This window comes from Myxocyprinus asiaticus, chromosome 39 (assembly GCF_019703515.2).
Source record: "Myxocyprinus asiaticus isolate MX2 ecotype Aquarium Trade chromosome 39, UBuf_Myxa_2, whole genome shotgun sequence".
Taxonomy (NCBI): Eukaryota; Metazoa; Chordata; class Actinopteri; order Cypriniformes; family Catostomidae; genus Myxocyprinus; species Myxocyprinus asiaticus.
In genome coordinates this window covers 32,471,906-32,497,074 of record NC_059382.1, presented here as the reverse complement: position 1 = coordinate 32,497,074, position 25,169 = coordinate 32,471,906, and the positions used below count along the sequence as shown (strand labels likewise).

General features: G+C 37.5%; 1 protein-coding gene across 7 annotated transcripts in view; it reads right to left on the bottom strand.

Moving 5' to 3' along the window:
• Positions 1 to 339: 339 nt before the first annotated feature.
• tfdp2 (transcription factor Dp-2) overlaps positions 340 to 25,169 on the bottom strand; it is a 71,855-nt gene continuing 47,025 nt past the window's right edge. For 6 of the 7 annotated variants that reach the window (XM_051679779.1, XM_051679780.1, XM_051679785.1 and 3 more), the window contains 10 exons: positions 20,345 to 20,475; positions 20,035 to 20,082; positions 19,781 to 19,813; positions 13,865 to 14,027; positions 12,829 to 12,975; positions 11,683 to 11,751; positions 10,339 to 10,490; positions 6,591 to 6,757; positions 2,827 to 2,869; positions 340 to 2,574 (listed from right to left, as the gene is read on the bottom strand). In XM_051679779.1, coding sequence (XP_051535739.1) covers positions 2,451 to 2,574; positions 2,827 to 2,869; positions 6,591 to 6,757; positions 10,339 to 10,490; positions 11,683 to 11,751; positions 12,829 to 12,975; positions 13,865 to 14,027; positions 19,781 to 19,813; positions 20,035 to 20,082; positions 20,345 to 20,475 — 1,077 coding nt within the window. In that variant the 3' untranslated portion in view covers positions 340 to 2,450. The remainder of the gene's footprint in view (positions 2,575 to 2,826; positions 2,870 to 6,590; positions 6,758 to 10,338; positions 10,491 to 11,682; positions 11,752 to 12,828; positions 12,976 to 13,864; positions 14,028 to 19,780; positions 19,814 to 20,034; positions 20,083 to 20,344; positions 20,476 to 25,169) is intronic. The other variant, XM_051679781.1, reaches the window with a different exon arrangement.

Genomic DNA, 25,169 nt, shown 5'->3' with positions numbered 1-25,169 from the left:
CAGCCAATCGTGTGGCAGCAGTGCAGTGCATAAAATCATGCAGATACAGGTCAAGAGCTTCAGTTCATGTCCACATCAACCACCAGAATGGGGATAAAAATGTGATCTCAGTGATTTGGAGCGTGGCATTATTGTTTGTGCCAGACGGGCTGCTTTGAGTATTATTTTATTTTACCCAAGAGCTATTACAAAAATTATATTACATTTTTAGTTTGGATGATAGCCTTCACAAAAACATGCATTTATACAGTCAGTCTTTTCACTTAAAACCTAATAGTTATTGAGATATAAATCTTGTGACACATTCCTCTGTTATAAATAGTCCAGTTCTCCTCTGGGTTAAAAATAATGTTCTTTATTATTATTCATGCCATTATTTGTAATCCCCCAAATCACAAAACGTAAGTTCTAAAGATGCATGAATCCTTCGATTCATGTTGTTTCTAGACTGTGTCTTAATCAGGTCTAATCACACTTTAACGCTCTATGGTCCACATAGTTTGTTCTAATGGAAAATGTGTGCCTTTTTTTTTTGTTTGTTTTTTTTGACGTAACATAGCCCTAGCCACAATAATAATAATAATAATAATAAATAACAATCCCATATGGGAACTTTGGACCACAATGAAAAAAAAAAATTAAGGAGAATTAATTTTTCCTCTAATTCAATTCATATTGCTTTTGAGAATATACATTTACACACTTCAAACTCCTACAAACTCATATTGAATAAAACATTAAAATACATCTTTAAAATACGCTGGCTACCACCCCTGGAGTTCGCTAGTTCGCTAGATCGAATCCCAGGACTGAGTGACTCCAGCCAGGTCTCCTAAGCAACCAAATTGGCCCGTTTGCTAGGGAGGGTAGAGTCATATGGGGTAAACTCCTCGTGGTCGCTATAATGTGGTTCGTTCTCGGTGGGGCGCGTGGTGAGTTGGCCGTCGTTGCCGCGGTGGATGGCATGAAGCCTCCACACGCGCTATGTCTCCGTGGCAACGCGCTCAACAAGCCACGTGATATGATGCGTGGGCTGACGGTCTCAGAGGCGGAGGCAACTGGGATTCATCCTCCGCCACCCGGACTGAGGCGAATCACTACGCGACCACGAGGACTTAAAAGCACATTGGGAACTGGGCATTCCAAATTGGGAGAAAAAGGGGAAAAATCCCAAAAGAAATAAAATAAAAAAAATACATCTTTAAATATTATTCTTTATTATGATTAAAATCTCTTATCTTTATAGTGATGATGAGGTAAGTGTGGACTCTTCTTTTTGCTCCATAGAATATGTTAATTTTGTCTGAACAAAAGTTCCAAATTCATTAATGTATACACTCCTCACCAAATCCAGAAAGAATAATTTATCCATCACTTACAGGTACTTGTACAACTAATAAAATAATTACACAATTATTTTTTGGTATTTTAAAATGTGTAAACCAATATGCAGCATTTTACAGCTAGTATACTTCTGCTTTAAATACCTTTAAAAATAATTAGGTAGATCAGACCACACCACAGATAACCAAAATTATATGTTTATATATGTATACATGTACAGTACATACAGTTACATTTGCAAACCAAAAGTCATATAAGTTATCCTGTAGGGTTGAGTCTGTTTAAAATGCTGACCTGAGCGGATCAAGGCGTTTTTTTTTTTTTTTTTGGCCACACTGAGCTGTAACAAGATTTTTTTAATCACACACACATGAAGACTACATCTCCCAACATAACATTTAAACAGCTTGACACAACATGCTCTAATCCATCTCAACACAGAACAGCAGATGTCGACTATCAATATTTCACTTCTCTTCAACTATTGCAGTAAATTTCAAGAAATAAACTATGCAATACAACAAAATGACATTGAAGCAATCTCTAAAAAAAAGAACATTTTCCATTTTTTTATGCAAGGATGTAAATTCCTAGGAACAGGTAAGAGCAGGAGAAAGCTTTCCGATCCCCAGAGAGAATAAAATAAAGCAGCCCTAGCACACTGGACTACGCTGATATCGTCATATTCAAATATGACCGAAATAAATAGATTTTCGGAAAGAATTTGAAAGTCCTCTGGAAAGGAAGCAGAGAAAGTAAGCACGCGGAGATGACGTGAGACAGTTTAACTAAGGATCTTTCATGAAACATCTGCAAACCTTCACTTATTTGCTCTCCTCTACAGCCCGATCCGCGGCTCGCTAGCCTGATATCATGGAAAAGCACCACAGAAATAAAGCAAAATGTCTCTCCCAGAGGCAAAAACTCCACAAAAATAGTGGCAAACTGGGAAAGAGGAAGAGTGAGAGAGATCGTGAGGGAATTTAAAATATCATAATATAGCGAGAAGGGGCAGCTTATTTCCTGTGTAGCGTTCCTCCCCAGCACTGCTCGGGAATCCTGTCCCAGCGTAGAGAGAGAGGGTCGATGTCCTGTAGAGCTGAGCTTCACTCTGGGGATGAGGGATTGTCATCATCTTCATCATCATCATCGTCCTCCTCTTCCTCGTTAAAGGAGCTGGGTGTTTGATCACGGGACTCTGAGGTGTGTGACGGGGCAGTGCTGCTGTGACTGTGAAGAGAGGTGGGGTTATTTAAACGTTAACCCAAGTGCTTAAGCTGACAGTAATTATAGTAAGTAAAGTGTCCTGGATATTTGGGAGAGTGAGGGCTGGCCTGTCTACCCAACTCAGCACGTCCTGCGTGTATTTATATTCCAAGGGAAAATGGGAGGAGATCATGTTCTCAATCATCTTTTACTATGTTTACACGTTATACAGTTGTGCTACTTTGTAACATCCACACTAGATTGTAGTAAACATACCTTCTGAGACTGAGAGGTGTTCTGTTGGTGTCTCTTGCCATGCCTGTTGAGACAAAAAAAAAAAACTAAAAAAAAACCATCTCAACCAGTGTCAAAAACTTTTACATTAAAGGGTTAGTTCTCCCAAAAATAAAAAATTCTCTCATCATTTACACACTTTCAGGCCATCCCAGATGTGTATGACTTTCTTTCTTCTGCCGAACACAAATGAAGATTTTTAGAAGAATATCTCAGCTCTGTAGGTCCAAACTATGCAAGTGAATGGTGGCCAGGACTTTGAAGCTCCAAAAAGGAGATAAGGCTGCATAAATATAATCCATAAGACTCCAGTGGTTTAATCAATGTCTTCTGAAGTGATCCAGTTGGTTTTGGGTGAGAGCAGACCAAAATATAACTCCTTTTTCACTATACATCTTGACAGCAGTCTCCTTAGCGATCATGATTTCAAGCTTGATTACACTTCCTGTAATAAAGCTTGATATCATGATTGTGCCTAGAGACTGCAATGGCAAAACTATTGGATTGCTTCGGATGGCATTGATTAACCCACTGGAGTCTTAAGGATTACTTTATGCAGCCTTATCTCTCCTTTTGGGAGCTTCAAAGTCCAGGCCACCATTCACTTGCATTTTATGGACCTACAGAGCTGAGATATTCTTCTAAAAATCTTCATTTGTGTTCGGCAGATGAAAGAAAGTCATACACATCTGGGATGACATGAGGTTGAGCAAATGATAAGAGCATTTTCATTTTTAGGTGAACTATACCTTTAAGGGGCAATATTTGCATCCTGGATTTGCTTTTTATTTTATTTTTTACCTTTATGAGGGTCTATTTTGTCTAAAAATGTAATATATACATATCTCATATATATACACTGTATATATATATATATATATATATATTACATACACATATATATATATATATATATTACATACACACACATATATATATATATTATATATATATATATATATATATATATATATATATATATATATATATATATATATATATATACACACACACACACACACACACACACACACACACACACACACACTCACAGTTGTGGCCAAAAATATTGGCACCCTTGGTAAATATGAGCATAGAAGGCTGTAAACAATATGTCTTCATTGTTTATCCTTTTGATTTTTTATTCAAAAAATTCACAAAATTCTCCAAAACATTTTTGCCACAATTATTGGCACCCCTAGAAATTCTTATGGGTAAAATATATCTGAAGTATATTCCCACTCATATTTTACATTTTTTAGTGCACCTGGATGACAAGGAACATGAAATTATTCAGCCATGACTTCCTGTTTCACAGGGGTATAAATATGAGGTAACACACAGGCCAAATTCCCTTAATCATCAATCACAGTGGGTTAGACTAAAGAATAAAGTTCTGATGTGTGGCAAAAGGTTGTTGAGCTTCACAAAATGGGAAGTGGCTATAAGAAAATAGCTAAAGCATTGAAAATACCCATTTCCACCATCAGGGCAATAATTAAGAAGTGCCAATCAACTGGAGATGTTATGAATCGGCCTGAAAGAGGACGTGTGTCTATACTGTCTCCACGCACGGTGAGGTTCAAGTTGCCAAAAATTCTCTAAGAATCACAGCTGGAGAATTTCAGGAATTAGTTAGGTCTTGAGGTCAGAAAGTCTCCAGAACTACAATCAGACATTACCTACATCACCACAAGTTGTTTGGAAGGGTTTCAAGAAAAAAGCCTCTGCTCTCATCCAACAACAAACTCAAGCGTCTTCAGTTTGCCAGACACTACTATATACTGGAACTTCAAATGTGACCGGGTTCTATGGTCAGATAAAACATAAACAGAGCTTTTTGGCAGTAAACACCAGAGATGAGTTTGGCGCACACAGAGAGGTAGCCATATGGAAAAGTACCTCATGCCCACAGTTAAATATTGTAGTGGATCTTTAACGTTGTGGGGCTGTTTTTATGCCTCTGCCAGAAAGCTTACAATGGGCTGTGGTTGGATATTCCACCAGGACAATGATCCAAAACAAATATCAAAATCAACACAAAAATAGTTCACTGACCACAAAATCAAGGTTCTGCCATGGCCATCCCAGTCCCCTGACCTGAACCCCATAGAAAACCTGTGGGGTGAACTAAAGAGGAGAGTCCACCAGTGTGGACCTCCTAATTTGAAGGATCTGGAGAGATTCTCTATGGAGGAATGATCTCAGATCACTTGCCATGTGTTCTCCAACCTCACTAGGCATTATGGGAGAAGACTCAGAGCTGTTATCTTGGCAAAGGGAGATTGCACAAAGTATTGAATACAAGGGTGCGGATAACTGTGTAACACGTATATTTGACAAAAATATTTGTTTTTGATAAAACTTGTGTTGTGTTCGGAATTGTTTGATATCTATTTGAGGATAGATTTTTGTGAATATTTTGAATGAAAGACCAAAAGGATAAACAATAAGAATATATATTTCACAGCCTTCTTTTCTCATATTTACCAAGGGTGCCAATATTTTTGGCCACAACTGTGTGTGTGTATGTGTGTATATGTATATATATATATATCTATATATATTATATATATAAACACACATACACACACACACACACACACACACACAACCGGTCAAAAGTTTTGAAACACTTGGCTGAAATGTTTCTCATGATCTTAAAAATCTTTTGATCTGAAGGCGTATGTTTAAATGTTTGAAATTAGTTTTGTAGACAAAAATAGCGTTTTATCGACTACAATTATATGCCCATTTAGTAGGAGTACGATTATTGACTTCAGTACATCACATGTACCGTATATAAATGGACGAATACACTTTACATTCCTGTTTTTTAACATTTATGTTATTTATTATTTAAACATAAAAAAATAAATAAATTAAAAAAATCCAGCACATTGCTGCTGCTTACAAACAGTATACAATTTATTGATACAACCATTTGGTCTTGCCACCTTCATCAGGTATTTAAAGTGTTTTAATTCTTTTTTGTTATTTAAAATAAACGCCTCTTTGAGGCCTAATGCTACACCCATTGTGCCTGTCTCTAGCTCACCCAATCACAATATTTACAGTATTCTCACTTTGGTGAATGGTAATTTTGGACCCTGCTGATATGTGACTTGCAGATTTTGTAGCAGATGGGGGATATCGAATGAAGACGTGGCGGTATCATGCTCTCCTCATACAGCTGGACTGATTCGGGTGTATCTAACCAAGTTAGATGTGGCCATACCAGTGGAGGAGACGAAACCGCAGTACAGTACAGTGTAAATGCTTGAACTGTAGTTTTAGACACATTCTACTATGCTATACTATGCTTGAGGGCTAGAGAGTGGTGAGCAGAAAAATCCTGTATATCAACATTTCTGCAGTGAAATAATGTGTCATTTTTCTTGTTGAGACCAAGAAATTATTTTACAATGCAAATCTGTTGTGAATAGTTGTAATGTTTGAGCATTCAGGCATTTGCTGCATCAGTGAAATGATTAAAAGTGGCCTGCAGTGACTCTTCTGTGAGAGCTTCAAGACAGGGAGAGTTTGGCTTGTCATGTAACTGCAGAAAGATGTAGCCTGGGAGTTGGAATAGATATTTGTCAAGAGAAAGGCCAATATCGAGTCCAGACTGACGATGCATGATAACTACCTTATCTAGTCCTAAGAACCCTGAGAAATGCTGTGAGAAAGGCCTTATAAGTTGTCTGTCTTAAAATCATAAAAAAATGTGTCTTGCAGATACATACTGGTGACATAAGTTTCCAGGGACTTGGGAACTAGAGATTTGACCATGATGAGGTTCTCCAAGGAGCATGTGCCGTTCTCAAGCCCCAAAGACATGCCCATTCGCTTCAGGATCTCAACGTCATCATGGATCTCAAATGTGTTGTCAAAGTTAAAGAGATATTCGCACCTGTTTGGAAGAATACATTTGAGATAAGTTGCTGGAAATGAAGTCATTGGCATAAGAAAATGAAAATTAATTCAGTTTTTTTTTTCTTTTCTCCAGTATGACATGACAATTGAGCTTGCTACATTGCAAATATAGCTGAGGGATATTAAAAGGGGTCATATCAGAAAAAAATATAATTTTCTTTGATCGTTTGAAATGAAAAAGCTCTATGTACTACGTATGCATACTGTACTATTACAGTACTTCTCAAAAAACTATCAAGAAAAAGGAACAAATAAGAAATTATATTTTGCATATAGAAAATGAAGCCTATTTTTAGGGTAATTAAGATATTTTACATTGTGACATTATTTTCATGACAGTTACATACATTTCACCCCCCAATTCTCATTACCGCAATGCAAACAACATGGTCATTATGATATTCTCATCACCGCAACATGAAAAAAAAAGAAGAAAAAAAAAGACATTATTTAAATTGAAAAGCATGTATGTATACATTATAGTAGTACTCCCTTGAAACTGCCTAAAAAAAAAATCACTGTCCAACAACCATGTTTTTTAATGTAACAATTTCTGTTACATTAATGAGAATCATCATTGAAAACAATTTGAATAGTAAAAGTAAAACGTCTAGACACGTTGCAATGAGAATTAAAGGGGTAAAGTGTCCTAAAAATAATGTGACAAATAGGAATCCACCAATATGGAATTTCTGGGCCACTACGATAACCGATAATTTACAGCTCATTGAGGCCAGTACCGATACCCAATAATTTTGAAATGCTAGCCAATTAATTAAAAGCTCGTTTGAAAAATAGGTGTCAAATAAAAGCTTGGAATCTGGACTTGACAATCTGACCAACTCTTAATTGCTGCCATTTAATGGCCCCTACACACTTCATTTGAAATGAAGGTGACTTCAAAACGAACAGGTGTGATGTCATTTAGAAGAAAATGTGGCCAAAACGAAGGTGTTTTCTGAGTTAGTTTTGGCGGTTTGTAACAACTCGCAAGGGCAAACTTTAAGGAAAACTTTGTACCGGCTGCTAAACACCTTCTTACTGTCATTGGTCCACGCCATCGGCATGTGTGACCTAGAGCTCAGCCTACTTTCAGACAGCTAATTCCAGTTACATTGTTTAGTCAGTTAAGATCAGTCAACATGAACACACTGGCGTGCAGATTTTTTAGCAAGCTGGTGCAAATGTACCTACATCTGTACAATCATTCACATAGACAATTTCTTAGAACATGTCATGCGATTTATTTGTTTAATTAGTCTACAAATGGAATCAAATCTACTCAAATACTTTACTCTTCAAATAATCTGCACATATTATGGCCGCGTATAGTGAGTTAGCGCATTAGCGTCATAAATGCAAAAGGTAAACATGACAAATTACACATTATCTAGTGCAGCGTTTCCCAATATGAGGTATGTGTACACCTGGGGGAACATGAGATGATGATGGGGGTAAGTTTTTTTTTTTTTTTTTTGTGATTTAGAGTTCTTTTAAATTTCATCCAAATCTAAAATAATATTCAAACCAAGTTCATGTATTTTATGTTGGTCCATGTATTAAAAAATAATTATGTGCACCCTCTAGTGTAGAAACACCAAAATGGTTGTGTCATAAAGGTCAGATAAATAGAATGCAATGAAATAACCCTATCTTCTGCGGTTAAAAAATTGCTCTACCCATGCGTCGTGTGTAAGTTGTGTCATATCTATAGTAGCACAGTACACCCATCTTATTACTCTGTAAGCCATTTATACAATATGTACAGTATATGATAAATATAACGTACAAAACATGTACAAATATAACATGTTTGATATAACGGAGTTGTTTTAGAATGCTAATTGTGTTAAATATACTGTAAATCTTTTCTGTAAATGTTTGGGAACCACTGATCTAGTGCATATATATTGCTTTAAATCAACTAGTAGTTAAAACAGCTTCTTTTACTGATCTTGTGTAAATTCTACTCATAGAATGAGACATGAAGTCACTGATTACACATTCTAATGACATATTAATGTTTTACATGAAGACATGTTTAGTAAGTTCTGTTCTCTGGTTTGTGCGAACCTGTTTTTAGATGAACAAAACTATTTTTTTGCTTGTACGCCCCAACTCACGAGTGATGCGGCCCTCATGAACGCGCAGAGGAGAGAAATGGTCAGTCAACAATTTCACTAAATAACAGGCGTCACGATAATTACGTAATCGACTTATCGTACGATATATGGATATGACCTCGATGATTTTTGCTGACCCCAAAATTGCCCATTGTGTTTACATGCATGTTTGTTTATATAAGAATGAATGACTCCAACATTTTAGCCAGTCGTGCTGCTTCTGTCCTCTTGTCTGCTTTCTGTGTTGGAGGTGGGGCTCAGGCAGCTCCTCCACACACACACACACACACACACACACACACACACAGAGCGGACAGCGACAGGTGAAGATTACGTGTTACTTGAGGCTAATAGATGTTTTAATAGGTGTTTTTCCCGATGACTGCACATTTCCAGCCAGAAAGTTTGGAAGAATAAGTCCAAATGGACTTGGTTTCAAAGCCGCATTCCACAGCTCCGGTGTCGGCACATTTTGGCTTTAAGCCAAATGAGAGAAGAGAGCCCACTAACGTGAATGAGCCAGTATGTCTACTTTGTTTAAAAACAGAGGCAATGAAAAGTGGCAACTACAACTAACCTACAACTAACCTAAAAGCTCATCTAAAACATAACCATCTAATTCAGTTTTCCGAGCTGGGAACAAAAACCGCAGTTGGAGATGGAGAGGGGCCTTCCCAACTTCAATTTTTTTGACAGTCCAATTCCAATGTCTGAATATTCTTAAGAATTAAAAGTTAATTGCTCTTTGAAAGGGTGTACTTGCATTTTTATGCTATTATATTATCATTATATTAGTGGCATAAAATGGTCTTAAAATGACAATAATATCATTTATCGCAATTATTTTTGGGACAATATATCGTCCAACAAAATTAGTTATCGTGACAGTCCTACTAAATAATACATTAGATTTCAGTTTACTTCTCACTAAACCTTATCGTATGCTTTCAGAAAAATCAGGAGTCGCATACAATCGTTTATTAGACTTCTGAATGATACTTTTGCATCCTTTTGAAGCTTGAAGAGGTGGTCACCATAAACTGCCATTGTATGACATCACTGAGCATGTTTTTTCACAATTGCTCCCTTTGTGTTAAATATGACCAGGACATTTTCTTGACAGGTTTCGTGAGAATCACACCATAAACGCCTGTTTATTTCTAAGGGTCAGAGAGAGGATGAAAAATGGTTATGAAAAAGTAAATAAGGGGACCTTAATGAAAAAAAACAATAAAATGTATTTAATAAAATGTATATGACGACCCCTTTTAGTTGAGCAGATGTTGCTCTGTCTTTTATTTGCACTTACTGTTTTGTTTATTTAAACATTTATCTAGGCTTATGGAATCAGTGGAGGGCATTTCGGCAGCAGATAAAGGGAAACACAAGCAAACGTAGAAAATGAGATGGAAAGGCAAAGAGAGAAATATCGTACTTATCACTAGAGATGGAGCAGTCGATGACAGTGCGGACGTCTGTATTAAGAACGATGAAGGGAAGTTGGATAAAGGATCCTGCAGGGGGCGTTGAACGGGACGATGCTTCATTGGCCTGGTTCCTCTGTACCAGATTCTTAAACGCGATCTGCTGCTTAGCGGCAAGAAGAGACACACAAATCACTACAAGGGTACACAAACTGTTTCAGCATTTTCATTTAGAGATACACAGACCCATTCAGGGCCCATTTATTATGTTAAATCAGTCACTATGTTGATAAATAAACAGCTTTGTGTAATCGCAGCACTAACAAACACTAACTCATTTCAATCTCTGGATATGTGGGAGGGCTGGCCAATGACTAGAACCTAGCCAATGCATTTCATTAAGTGCTCCAGCAGCACTCCTGGAGTATTGATCGATAACCCTGCAGGATCAAGGCCTCATCTGATCTCTCCAAACATCTATGACTTCATCGCTCTGATCGGCTGCACTGCAATATGCTCACTTATGCTCATCTCAAATACAGATTTTGAGTGCTTATGTGCTAAAATGCAATACAGAGAGGGTTGGATACTTTACTGCAGGACAAAGTAATGCATTAACACAAACAGACAGCAGTGATTTTGTGTGACCGTGTGTGTGTGTGTTGGGCTCAGGAGCTGGATGGCACATGTCTTACTTTCTGAAAAAAAAAAAAAAAGGATCGATATTTGAAGAATGCTGATTTTCCACAGCTGGGGAATCTTAATACGATTACTTCCTCTCATCTGCTGTCTTTTTGAGCATCCTTTCTTCTCTTCCTATGAGATGATGGACTGAGGATGGATTGTGTGTCAATGATGCTAACTGGACAAAAATTGTTTCGGTGGATTTTGAGTTGCATTCTGTTGATACATACTGTTCAGGATTTATGCTGCAAGGCATGATTTGTGGAAGCTAAAAACTTGGACTTGATGATTCATAGGCATTACGAAAGTTCAAGGAAGTACTCCTGTCACATTTTTCATGCTTTAAAATATTTACGTAAATATTTGCTGGTGTTGTATGGTTAAATTGTGGCAAAATTGATGGTATTATAAATAAAAATGATGAAATATTCCTGTGTTCATTTAGTAAAAAACAATTATTTTATTTTTAGAAGATTTTTACTGTATTTACTTGTATACAGTATACTGTATCTGCTTGGCTATAATGACTGTTTGGTTAAAATTATGGTTCTTCTGATTAAAAAGTATTGCATGATGTCACAAAAGCTGAAAAATGTGAGATATTTTAGCTATATGACACAGCCCTACAACACACATACGCACTAACACACAAAAACATGTGTTATACAAACCTGTAATATCAGCTCTTCTAGCTGGGCTCTTTTCTGTCGGATTCTTTCTAAACTCTTCAGTTTTTCAAGCTGAAATGCAATGACACACACACCCACAAATTAATGTCACCAAAACTAAAGTGTAAAAAGGTCTATATGTATAATACCTGATGACACTGATTGTAACTGTTTTACACCATAGTTTAACAATTATAGAGGTGTGTGAGTGCAGTAATACACAAATAACAGCTCTAGATGGCTTAAAGCATTGCTTGAAGGTGTACGAGTTGTGTTCACATGTGTGTGGGCTTCTGTTTCCCCTAAACCCTTCCTCTCCATCATCCTCCTCCATTCGCCCTTTGCTTCTGTCTGTTAGGCTGCCACAGATGTGACACTAACAGATGGTGTCAGAGGGCTCTTTCTCTCTCTCTCTCTCTCTCTCTCTCTCTCTCTCTCACACACACACACACACTTTTGTTTTCCTTGTAAATGGACAGACATGCGCACATTGAATAAGCTAAAAGTTGCATTTACATGCAATGCGTTCATTTCATTTACGCCTCCATCCACACTCGAACAGCATTTTGTTCTTCCACTGAAAATGGAGCATTTCGAAAACGCTCTCCATTACTGGATACTTTGGAAAGTGATGACGTTAGGAAACTGAAAATGGATTAGTGTGAATGTTGGCTTAGTGAGAGTAATCAGAGTTTGTGCATATAAAAACTCTCAACGAATGCGCTTAAATGCACCATAAATTGTGCGAAATTAATCAGAATTTGTCTATATTCCAATTATGTCTTGTAAATGCACTAAACTGACTGCCATTACCCAATTAATACAATATATCGAATACTAGAAATCTAAATATTTCAGCAGTAATAATCAGAAATTGGGTTCCTTATTCAGAATATCCACTGTAATGGAATATGCCTTTATATCTGCAAGTATATTGTATATTATATCCAAACGAAAGTAATTCATGAGTCTATGAGATGTGATTCTGTGCAGTTGTAAACAGTCTACCTAACGTCTTTATTTTCTTTTTTTTTTTTTGCAATTTTCGGAATGAAGGCAACGGAATTAAGGAAAATTACGTGCATGTGAACATGTTCATTGGGATAAATGGCAAAGTAATTTGTGTATTTGTCTCTCACAAACCCACACCTCCAGATTTCGGCACTCTTGAGCTGAGTTTGTGGGGAGGCCGATCCAGCGAATCTCCTTCTTCTCTTTGGAGATGATGTTCATGGCCATCAACACATTGAGCGCGTCGTACACACGCCGGCGGATGTTCTTCTGGTCGTACACCTGCTGTGTGTGCAAACACACTCTATTAATGTCACAAAGCACATGGAAGTGTGAAATCATCTCTCCATGTCCAGTGGAACCCCTGACCCCCTGCTTCTGCAGTTAAGTCGTTTTTAATTACACCTTTTAGCATTCCACCGGGGTCAAGAGATTAAAGCTCCAGCCTAGGAAACATGGACTATCAGAATTAATACTGGAAAGTATTCACTACAAGATGCCCTCATACCAGGTAGAAACAGTCCTTGTGCACCGATCTTAGACTAGAGGTCCCAACTGCATTTATAAGAGAGATATCTGAGCTCAATACTGATTATCTGTTTCAGCTCAGATTTTGTCCAGACAAGAGTTGTAGAGATTGTGCAGTAACACAGGAAGTGCTCACCACTTTTCCTGAACCACAGTCAGATAAATTACAGCTCATATTAACAAGAGGCTGCAGAAAGAACTTGAAGAGCGCTGTTTTTAACAGCCCAGCTCTGTTTTATATGCTGAGTAACTGATAGTCATTAAGGTGAGGTGTAATGGCAACTGCATGCATTTTTCATACAAGACTGATCAGAGAGAAGTAAAAAAAAAAAAAAAAAAAAAAAATGATGTTTACAGTAAAGATGATTAAACTCAATACATTAAGACTTTTAAAAGATCAGTGACTGAAGACTCTGAAAAGTAACTGAGCTGTGGCGCAGAAGTTATAACATATGTCGCACACGTTGAGCTTTGGTGCTCGTGCAGCGGAGACAGGTTCAAGTCTGACCAGCGATATCCCATTAAGAAAAAAAAACATATGAACTACCTTCACATAAAAACAAAAACAAATTTCAACTAAAAAAACAAAACAAAAACAGTTAGATGAACGTTGGCCGCTACCACGACATGAGGCGGAGCCACTCACCGAGTCGGCAGGCATCAGGCTGCTTGCATGGGTGAAATCGGCCACCAGCTCATCGGCCACCTCGTTGTAGGATGTGGTGCCTTTCTTTTGTACCTTCTCACACACCTTCATGGAGAAGTGCCTCAGTCCTTTACCATTCTTATCTGCCCTCTTTATTCTCTTACTGCAGAGAGAAAGAGGAAGAAAAAGTCAAAACAGACACATGGAGTTTTCATATTTTGTTCATGGACACTAAATGTAAAAGGGTGAATATAATGGAATCTGTCAAGAACATTAAATTATATTTTGCATATAGCAAATGACCAATAAGATGAAGGATCATTAAGATTTTTGGAACTGTGAAGTTATTTTCAATAATTCAGCAAAAACTTTAGAATCTTATTCATTCAGAACCTTTAGAAACTCATTAATGTTTTTTGTAGATTAAAAAAAAATGTAATCACAGCAGTGCTGATTTAGGGCCATATAGCACGATTGCGAGTGTGATATTGCTTATATACAACAGTTAAATGAACAAGTAAATTTTTAAAAATTAGGAAAATCTGAGTACGGTCATAAAAACATTAAAAACATGAAAACATTCTGAGATGATATTCTTCTCACCACAATTGTACAGAATGGTTATCTGAGTTAACGTAGACTTTGTCAGTTCGAACCAGTCTGGCCATTCTCTGTGGACCTCTCTCAACAACAAGGCATTTCTGTCCATAGAACTGACACTCACTGGATGTTTTTTGTTTTTGGCACCATTCTGAGTAAATTCTAAGAACTGTTGTGTGTGAAAATCCCAAGAGATCAGCAGTTAGAGAAATACTCAAACCAACCCGTCTGGCACCAACAATCATCCATGTGATTGTCTAATCAGCCAATCGTGTGGCAGCAGTGCATAAAATCATGCAGATACGGGTCAGGAGCTTCAGTTAATGTTCACATCAACCATCAGAATGGGGAAAAATGTGATCTCAGTGATTTGGACCATGGCATGATTCTTGGTGCCAGACGGGCTGGTTTGAGTATTTCTCTAACTGCTGATCTCCTGGGAAGTTCAAGCACAACAGTCTCTAGAACTGACTTAGAAAAACTTCATTTTGTTTTGCTTCTATGCCACTTTTGTATGTCTTTGGCTGGTTTTGAACTGCGGCCGTCAAGCTCAAAGTCCAACGCTCTATCAGGTGAGCTACCAAGTAAACTAATAATGTTGTAAACAGATGTCGTTACTTGTCGTGTTTTCGCATGTAACTATATAAAACATAAACATAAAATAAAAACAGCAGATGCTCCTGATTAAAACTGGCCCAAATATAATGTGATATGACGCATAGACCTTAAAATAATCTTGAAGAAAATCCAAAGCCATCTCCGATATCTTTTCAATCATCATGGGAGAGGGTCAGTAGTTACAAAGCGGACCAATCAGAGCTGTTGTGGTATGCGTAGACATCACACGTTATTACATTTTTGGAGAAGTGCACATCAGGCTATGGCATAGGCTATACCATAATCACCGTAGCAACACGTAGCTAATGCCGTAGGTTTAACACAGAAGTATACATTGTCCTTTGGACATAAAAAAAAGTTGCAAGTCTGATCACTTAGAAAAATAATAGCACATCTCTCCTCAACAAACATGATGAGTTGTGCTGAAGATTAATACTTTGTGTTAGGTGATCATAATATGAGCATTAGTAATAGTGATGCTTGCCTTCACTAACACCACTAACAAGGAAAGAGAAAACTAAAAAAAAGAGGGAAATACAGATGAATGAAAAGGGGGAAAGAAAAAATGAAATGGTAGCTGTTCTCTTACATGTACCAGCAGGTTACATAATCAGCCTGTGATCGTTACAAAGTGAGGGAACATCAACCTTTCTGTGCTGCATTCGCAGAAAGTCCTCACTATTGGTTAAATATACCGTGATGCACCATCTAATGTCACACATACGAGCATACCTGTGCATGCCGCAGGGGGGCTAGGCTGCGTGCGAACATTTGTAAGAGTTAAACAAAGGGATAGCCAGGGATTGATGGCTTGCCAAGTATTCAAATGTGAATGATCTGTAGGAAAAATTCATTAATTCTCTGTTCTTGCTTTCACGCAGTATAAATAAAGCGACTGCGCTGTGGGGTGAATTATGTAACTGCTGCTCAATGGAGGAGAGAGGTGTGGAGAAACAGAGGGAACATGGGGGAGGGGAGGGTGCCGTAGCGGCTGATTGGGGTTCCAGTCATCAGAACAAATTAGTTCCAGACCCCAAGCTCACCAAAATATGCCCCTAATTGAGTGAAAGTACTGCAGGGCTGTAAAAGCAACACACGCTCACTACTCTCTGTGTATATGTGACTGAATACATGACACACGTATATGCACATAAATGCACACATGTAGATTTCTGCTTAGCAACAGTGCTTAGGCGTATTCCCCTCCTATGAAGAATATTTCAGCCTCAGAGAAATGCAGTCTCAGGATAGAGGAAAGAGAAATAGAAGGAGGATGGGAAAGGTGGAGGGATGCAGAACAGATAGTGGCAGGGGAAGAGAGGGGGAGGGAGACTTATTTGACCTTTCGCAGGAGAAGACACATCTGCCAGAATGCAGCAAAAAGGAGGAGGGGCTCAGGAGAGACACAGAAGGGCAAAGATGTGTGGGTGTTTGAGAATCTATAATGTATGGGGGCCAAAACAGGAAATATTTATACAAAATGTATAATTTATAATATAGGTTGAATACAGGTTAACTGGGCAACTGGTCAAGTGTAATGACAACCCTCAATGGACACGGAGAAAGAATCGCCATTGGCTAGTAAATTTTAATTTTTTCTCGCCAGACTTTTGACAACATGTAAACGTCATGCAACTGAAAACTGAAAAAACATATTAAGCAAACCAAGAAGAGCATATTCACAAGTTGGAACCAAATAATAAAAATAGAATTACACATATTATCATTATTTAATAATTATACTACAAAAGAAGTGCTACTATATCAAAAACTACTTAAAACAATTACCAAACCACTGCATAGATGCAGAACAAGCCTATTTGTTCAATTTAATTTAAAACTTTAATATTTAAAGTTCTGAAGTTATGATATTTCATAATTATGATTATATTGTAGCTTTAAATATTAATGTATTTACACATTTATTACACTTACTACATTTTGTTACATGTTTGTTTTATATGCACTTGTGTGATTTACATTGACATGTACTACAAGCACTAAATTGGTGCTGTCTCTTTAAGGTAAGGCAGCTCCACGAGCAACTGTTTACAGTTGAATGAGCGCAGTGCACATTAAGGAGAAAGAAGTTTCACAATGGTTTTTCCTTCATCCGTGTGATGTATGATTAGAATTATAAACTTTTTGATCACCAACTGACTGTAAATAACAGAAAGGATATTAAAAGAGACATGAAATTAGTGTGTGGCTCTCTTTGGACACACAAAACACTGAATGAAGCAAAAGGAAACTTTTACTTGCATAATGTGTCTTGACTTATGTGTACAAATATTTAGGGATGACACTGATCCGATACCTGGATCAGTAACGGCTCTGATACTGAAGCTTTTAGACAGATCGGGTATCAGTCCAATGAGCCCGATCCAAATCCAATACTGTGTGTTAGTCATGTTCGTTACTGTCAAGCTCCAAAAATGACATCAAAGAACCATAAAAACACCATTGAAGCAGTTCATATGACTCGTGCAATTTATTCAAAGCCACCTGAAGACGTGCGATAACTCTGTGAATTACAAAGGCTGTGTTTAATAAGTAAATATATAGTATGCGCAGCGCCAGCGTGTTAGTGAATGGTGCTGCTCTGTTGACACAAACTCACGCACAGGCTGGTAATGCACGCGCGGCTATTTTTCACAGCGGTGTGCAATATTTGAGCGTTATTCATCTCAGATGTAGATGCTCAATAGTTCAGTTCACTTATAATATGCATTTAGAACGGAACCAGAGGTGTATTTTACCAGAATTTAAATAAGAAGCGAATGAAACTAATGTGAACTTGCCTACAAACACACACATACAGGACTTCCTCGAGATTTCAGAATGTCAAAATAAAAGCCCGAGGGTTTTAAAGTTAAAGGTGCATGACTGAGAAATATTACTGTTGTTTTTAAAATTCTAAAAGTCAATAATAATAATAATAATAATAATAATAATTTATTATTATTATTTGTTTACAAATTACAACAATATTTAAGTTGAATGGGTTCCAAAAATAACTGTGAATGTGGACTGATATCGTATAACTAAACTGAACAAAAAATAGATTTGAATCCTTTAAAATCCAGATACAAAATTGCAAAAAAAAAAAAAAAAAAAAAAAAATAAAAGCATAAAAAATTCAAAAAACAAAAACAAACCAAAAAACTGGCTTCTTTTCTACTGAACACTTAGACTGGAATTACTGTTAATTTTACATTATCCAGTATACTAATTAATAATAAAGTGTTTCTACATTTATATTGAAATAATGTGTAGTTAGAGGTTTGTGTAATGTAAAGATATTCTAAACAGATTATGCAAAAAAACAACAAAACTGGTATCGGATCGGTATCGGCCGATACTGAGATTTCAGATATCGGAATCAGATCAGAAGAGAAAAAAAGTGGTATCGGAGTATCCCTACAAATCTGTCACTCAAATTCAAATCTACAAGCTCTTGAGTTTTGCAACACTATTACCTTCTAACAGACGTCCAACAGGCGCATTACTGGTCCATGCTCTAAAACAAAGAATGTTGTGAAAACAGTCTGGGGAAAAGTTTAATCTAATCAGAGTTGGTGTTGTTAAATGCATGTCAATATCATATCATGACTCAACTAACGCGATGGTGACAGTACAATCCACAACATCTCTGGACCCACTGCAACCAAATAAGGTCAATTTCCTTCAGAGTGCTCGCTCATGAAACACAAGCTGTATAAGACAAGGCTGAATCCAGCTTCTTATTTTGTAAAAGAATCACAGAGCTTAAGTTCTTCGCCACTACACAACTCAATCTCTGGCAAGTAAAATCAGAATCTTTACTAGCCAGTGGCTAATAACACACATATTTAAGTCGCAAAGTGTGAAATTTAGTCGCAAATGCAAATGATTTACTCGAAATGTAGAGGGCTGAATGATCTATCATTATGTGTATATTCCTCCATCACTACAAATCAGCATTAAGTTCATAGACTTATTCAAGCATCAAGATCATAAAAGAGTTTGTAGCCCTTTGGCTCATTTAAAAAAAATATCGGAAAGTCTCCCACTCTAAGTGTATTCACCCTATACATACTGTACATGTATTTTCGAATAATAATAATGATACTATATATAAAAGCAAATTCACCATAAATTCATCACCTTGAACATTGTTTTCTATTTTTACTGTCAGACTTCAAATAACCTCTTTTCGTGCGATGTTCCTGATATTACGTATAATTCGTACATGTAAGTCCATTTTGTGCAGACTATGATGGGAGTATGTAATGATAGGTTACAGTTATTAGGCTATTTTCAAACTATTACATAATATATACACCAGCATTTTTAAGCAGACTTAACATAAATTATGTTAAATTAGCACTGCTCACAGAGAACGACGGTGAAAGAGAGGCTCTGTTTGTTTGTGCTTGTGTGTGTGTGTGTGTGTGTGTGTGTGTGTGTGTGTGTGTGTGTGTGTGTGTGTGTGTGTGTGTTATCCAGACAAACTCATTAGGGACACGGGGGGTGGGGGGCTCTGAAACACAACTGGGTGTGCAGCTGTGATCCTCAACTGTCCTGCACAACATCTGAGCCTCGTAAATCCTACTGAGACATGAGCTCACAAACACACACATACGTGTCCCACGGGCATGTCCATTTAAACACATGAGTGGCTATTGATCCAGGTGTCTCTCAGCTCAGCTTATTTACCTGGATGTTGAGTCACTCGAACACAGGCCATCCCTGCAACACACACACACACACATTTTTATATTTTCACATGCTTTTATGAAATGTAACCACTGCTTCTTGAACTATCAGTGATTCTTTTCCAATAAATCTGCAAAAACATTTTCATTTTTCAACAGTCATTTTGATCATTATGATTTTAATTATTTTCTTGTACATTTTATTGCTTTGTTGTTGTTGTTGTTTTTTTTTTAAATTTGGAAACAGATGCCCACCTGTCTGAGTAATATGAATCTACGTAGTCATGTGTTCTTTTTTTGTTTCTGAAACAAAAGGATACAATGTGTAAAAAAAAAAAAGAAAAGAAAAAGAAAATCCAGAAAGTTAAGTTTGCCCTAGTTTTCTTAGGCAACAAACATTTCACAAACTGCAATTGTTTTTAAAAACCCAAGCAGAAAAATTGGTTTCAAATTTCCACCACCTTATACGAGTACAGTCAGAGTACAAACAATATGGGGCACCCTGAGCACCAAGTGTTCACTTTAAAATGTGTTGCACAAAGAAAGGTGCATGTCACTTCCTCACCCTGGGGTCCACTCGTCGCCCTCGGGAGGGTGTGCTTGAGTAACCATGGCAACCGGTGTTGTGTGTGGTGTAAACGGGCTGCCGATGAGGATACCTCCAGGGTGTGACACTCTCTGTGGTGTGCTTAAAATCTAGTGAGATACAGAGAGAGAAAAAGAAACAGGGTGACCAAGGTTATGCAAATTCGAACCGAAGCTGGTTTGGTGACGGGTTAAGACAAGAAGAGTTCAGTGAGTGTTGTTTACACACAAATGCACACATATATAAGAATTCCTGTTATCATACAAATGTAAATCAACTATGCATATGAATGAGGGGCTCTTTTCCCGACACTTCCTCTTTACTCATTCTTCTGTTCCTCTCTGCCGACCCTTAATCTTTCATCTATGTTACTTTGCTGAAACCCCTGAGTAGAAAAAACAAGCCTCCTAGAGGCGACCACAGCAAGGACACCATCATTCATCGCCAATGTATTAACAGGGACATCCTGCTCCCATCTCTCTGCCTATTTTTGGAATAGCATTCTACTACACTCCACCTGCAGTATGCAATATTAATAATAATAATAATAATAATATGTTTTATATAGCACCTTTCTTGGACTCAAGGTTGCTTTACAAAAAAATACACAAGACAACAAAACAGGGATCAGACAACAAAACGACAATCAAATACATGAAAAAAAACAATACATAAGGAAAGGAGTATATACTGTATATCAAACAGCACATACCTAGTAACTGGATTAACTAGTAGCAGTTATATAGCCCTGGGAAAACGAAATTCATTTTTTAGTTGAGATTTATAAGAGGAGAAAAAGATTTCCAAAGTCATAGAGCGACAGCCATGAATGATCTGCCACCTATAGAAGACAATCTACTGTATATTTATACTCTGCACTTTGAAAATCTTATTTGTGCATGGAATACCACCATGACCTACTACTAGCCTATATTTGATCAAATGTGTAGCATACAGCAGAGCACACTGCGCTACCATCTCAGTTCTGACTCGAGAGAGTGAGAGAGAGAGCGGATGAGGGACGCCAACACTGGAAGTTGCACTTTTGGTACCATAGTTTGGGGCTTTAACATACGTTTTTGTGTTCCTGGTTGTGGACAAACTGCATCTCAGTATAACCTTCTGAAGGATCCCGACATTAGAAATGAGTGACTTATTCAAACTAAGCGTCAATTTGGGATTATAAAGCATTTTTTGGCACATTTTCTCTATGGATTCTTTTGAGAAACATGATTCAGGATTTGCAAAGAAACTTGTATGAAATATGGAGCAGTGCCAACTGTACTGGATACGACAGTAATGCCGGTGAGTAACGAATGTAATTCTAATGTTTAATTTGCCGGAGTTTTTTTTTTTACTGCATAATAACCCATTATCAGAATTCCAACACAGAGTGGATAGTGCATATTACACTAGGGCTGGGCGATATGTACAAAATATTTTATCGATAATTGCCTTAAAAAATATTGCAATATCCAGTTACATAGTCAACCCCCTTGCCGATGGTCGGTGAATGTTTTTGCTTTATTGATTTAGCTTTAAAAATTAAATTCATTTATTGAAACAAGAAAAACTTAAGACATTTCTAAATTCAAAATACACTTAAAACAAAATGAAAAATGCAATTAAAATAACAAAGTGATCAAAAAATCTTATAACTACCTCCCCAAATCCAAAAATCCAAATCTCCAACGACCCTATTTGCCATCACAAAAGTATCCATCAACGACAACAGGTGGAATTAATAATAGCCTACAAATTAAGAACTAAAGACAATTATACATTTAAAGATAATAATAATCATAATAAATAAGCCTAATAAATTCCCTTGTGTTCCAAAATAATGCTGCCAAATGTGTGTTCTTATCGAATTTGTGTTTGTATCGCATTTTGGTAATACAGTTAACGTCGCATAAGGAAAAGAAAATAGAACTCAATTTTAGGTTCAAGGTGAACGTATCTTGTGTTATTTTGTGGTTTAATCACTTTCGTCTTTGTTTCTTTAATACAAACATATAAGCTATATTACTGAACCTGCAGAGTTGCGTTCACAATGCATGTTAACCGCGAACTGCTCCGTGGAAATAAAGCAAACTAAACTCACAGCACCTCCTGAGATGATCAGAGATCATTTGCAGCATTCTCATAGATGACATTACTCTAGCAAACAGTTTTCAGATGAATGAAACAGAAAAAAAGTGTGATAACTTTTTACATGCGCCTGTTCCACGCGACAGGCTCGTGCTGAATGCCTCTGAACAAACACACGAGCATTGACGGCTTTTCTTTTGTCTGTTCTTAAAAATATAACAAAGTGTGTTTCTTCGAGCGCGTGTCTTTGTGTCTAACAGCATTTCTTGTCATCTGTCACTCCGAGATGTTTTACAGGTCACCTGCCTCTTGCGGGTAGATGAGCAAATTTACTCACGCATGAAATACCTGCATTTGGATGAGGAGCTCGTGAACTGGATTCAGCCTTGTCACATTTGGTGGGTGGCAGGTGCTAGTTTCACACCCTGGCCTACTGTTTAATATATTTGGCGACTTCCCAGAACCATGGTTTTGCCATTTACCGATATTGTCAATCATCGTCTGTCAATGAGTGTCGCAATTGGCATCGGGATGTTTATATATTGTCGATATCCGATTACCGGTACATTGTCCTATCACCCAACCCTATATTGCACGGTTACTCACCAAAGAAATACTTAATTCCTCAAGAAGTATCAATTTGATATTAAATTATTTATCATGTTAGAAGAGCGCGGAGCGCGACAGAAGACAGTGGTGAAGGATACGGTAGTAAGGCTCGTGTTAGCAAGGACGTCCCGTATTTTGACCGAAATAAACGTGTCAGGACGCCCTTTATTCCATGATATGTGGCTGTATTCAATCGAGGGAGACCATCTCTCCCGATTGACCGGCAAACGAATCACACCCCGCGAACATCTAGTATTTGTTGACATGGGAATTGTATAAATGGGGAGAGAGACAGGGGAAACCCGCGAGCCCACCGTCTTTTATAACTCACTTTACAGCTTAATACAGATTTATTAACCTTTCACCTACACAGCTGGACTATTTACACTGTTGTCGGCTTTACATAGCATTATTTTATCACCAAATCTTGAATGCCTGATAATATAAGTATTGGGAAGCAACAGTGTGCCAACTTTGTTCAGTTTTCAGTTATTCAGTCGAACAACTGTTGTAATTTGATTGTGTGCTTCACATACGGTGTACTGGGACACATAACAATCAAAGATCATCTGGAGTGGGTGCTTTTAGTGGATTTTGTAAACTGTTTGCACATTTTCATTCTTTCATTTTTGGAAAATACAGTTCCACACGTGTAATGGCAGGAGGGCGTCTGCTTTTCAATGATGTTAGCCAATCAGAACAGTGGGTGTGTCTTAAAACTTAATTTTATAAGTATCCAAAATTCCTGAACTGATTAAATCACATATTTTCAGTATATATATGGATGTACAAAGATGACACAGACAGATAAAAGTATGCTCTAATAATGGTTAAAAAAAATTAATAAAAATTGCCCCAGAAATTCAGCTCCGAGTGGGAAATATTGCCACATCTGAATTCATGTACTGTTGAACATTGGATGAAGAATGGCTAATCGATATGCAGGTGACTGTGAGTGAGTGTAGAGGGCGTGATTGCATGTTTGTGTGTGAGATCTTTTCAGCGGGAAAGGAATCCTGTGTGTGTGTCTAAACAATAAGCCACACAACTCTCTAACGAGCCAGTGAGGGTCTTAACGAGGGTCCCTCATGCTATCTACTCATTATTAAGCTCATTAGCAGAGGTGCTGGCAAAGAGCACAGCTCTGTTCTCCTCTAACTAAGCTGAAGAGGGCCTCTCGTGTTAAGCCCGGCTCTTCATCTCTGCAGTCCCCTATGGTAAGCATCTATCACTGGACTTATAGTTTAAAAGGTGAAGAGTGTCATTTCTGTGCTGCCAAGCCACTAGCGGCACCTAGGGCTGGGAAGTATGACAGTGTATGGGTGTTTCTTCAACTTCGAGCACTTTTAGCACTGTGGACTTATTTTCTTAAAACACTTCTCACACTCTCATCAATTTGTCTACTGACAATGTCACAGGATCACAGAAAGTGTCATTTCTGTCATTCTTACATGCGCTAATAACCAAGAGAGTGATTGCATCACCACTTCTGGGGGTGCAGACTTTAATGTGCAACTAGAAAATGCCAATACTAACTGAATTTGCAATCGCATTTGGATTTTTATCATAGTATGCTTCCGTAAACTGCAGAGAGTCAATTATTTTGTGCTGTTGAGCTTGTTCAGGTGGATTTCTCCGTAAATAGAGGTGAGCGTGTCTCAACTGTAAGCAAGACCTGGTTAAAGGTGCATTCAGTAATTTAGGGCTGATTTAAAATTTTTACACATTAACGAATGAATTGTGTTTTTATGAAGTTTGACTCATAATAGTTTTCTATAAAAGTGTTTTTATTATACATGGTGCGGGTCACCCCCTTCAATGTGTTTCACCATGTTGAAATGGCATGGTCCGTTTGTTTCACTTAACGTCGAAAAAGAAAATCCTCGCACTCATTGGCTGCTGGCTGTGTAGATACGTTTGGCTATGCTTAGAGCAGTGTTGTTTGGTGATGCGAAGAGCGGAAAGAACACAATGGAACATATTTATTATCATGCTTGAGGAGCAGAGACAACAGGAGATTCAGTAGCTGTACTGCCGAAGAAGCGGAAAAGGTCCAAAGCAAGAAGACAGAAAGACCAGCAAAGACAAAAAAACTAGAGTAAAC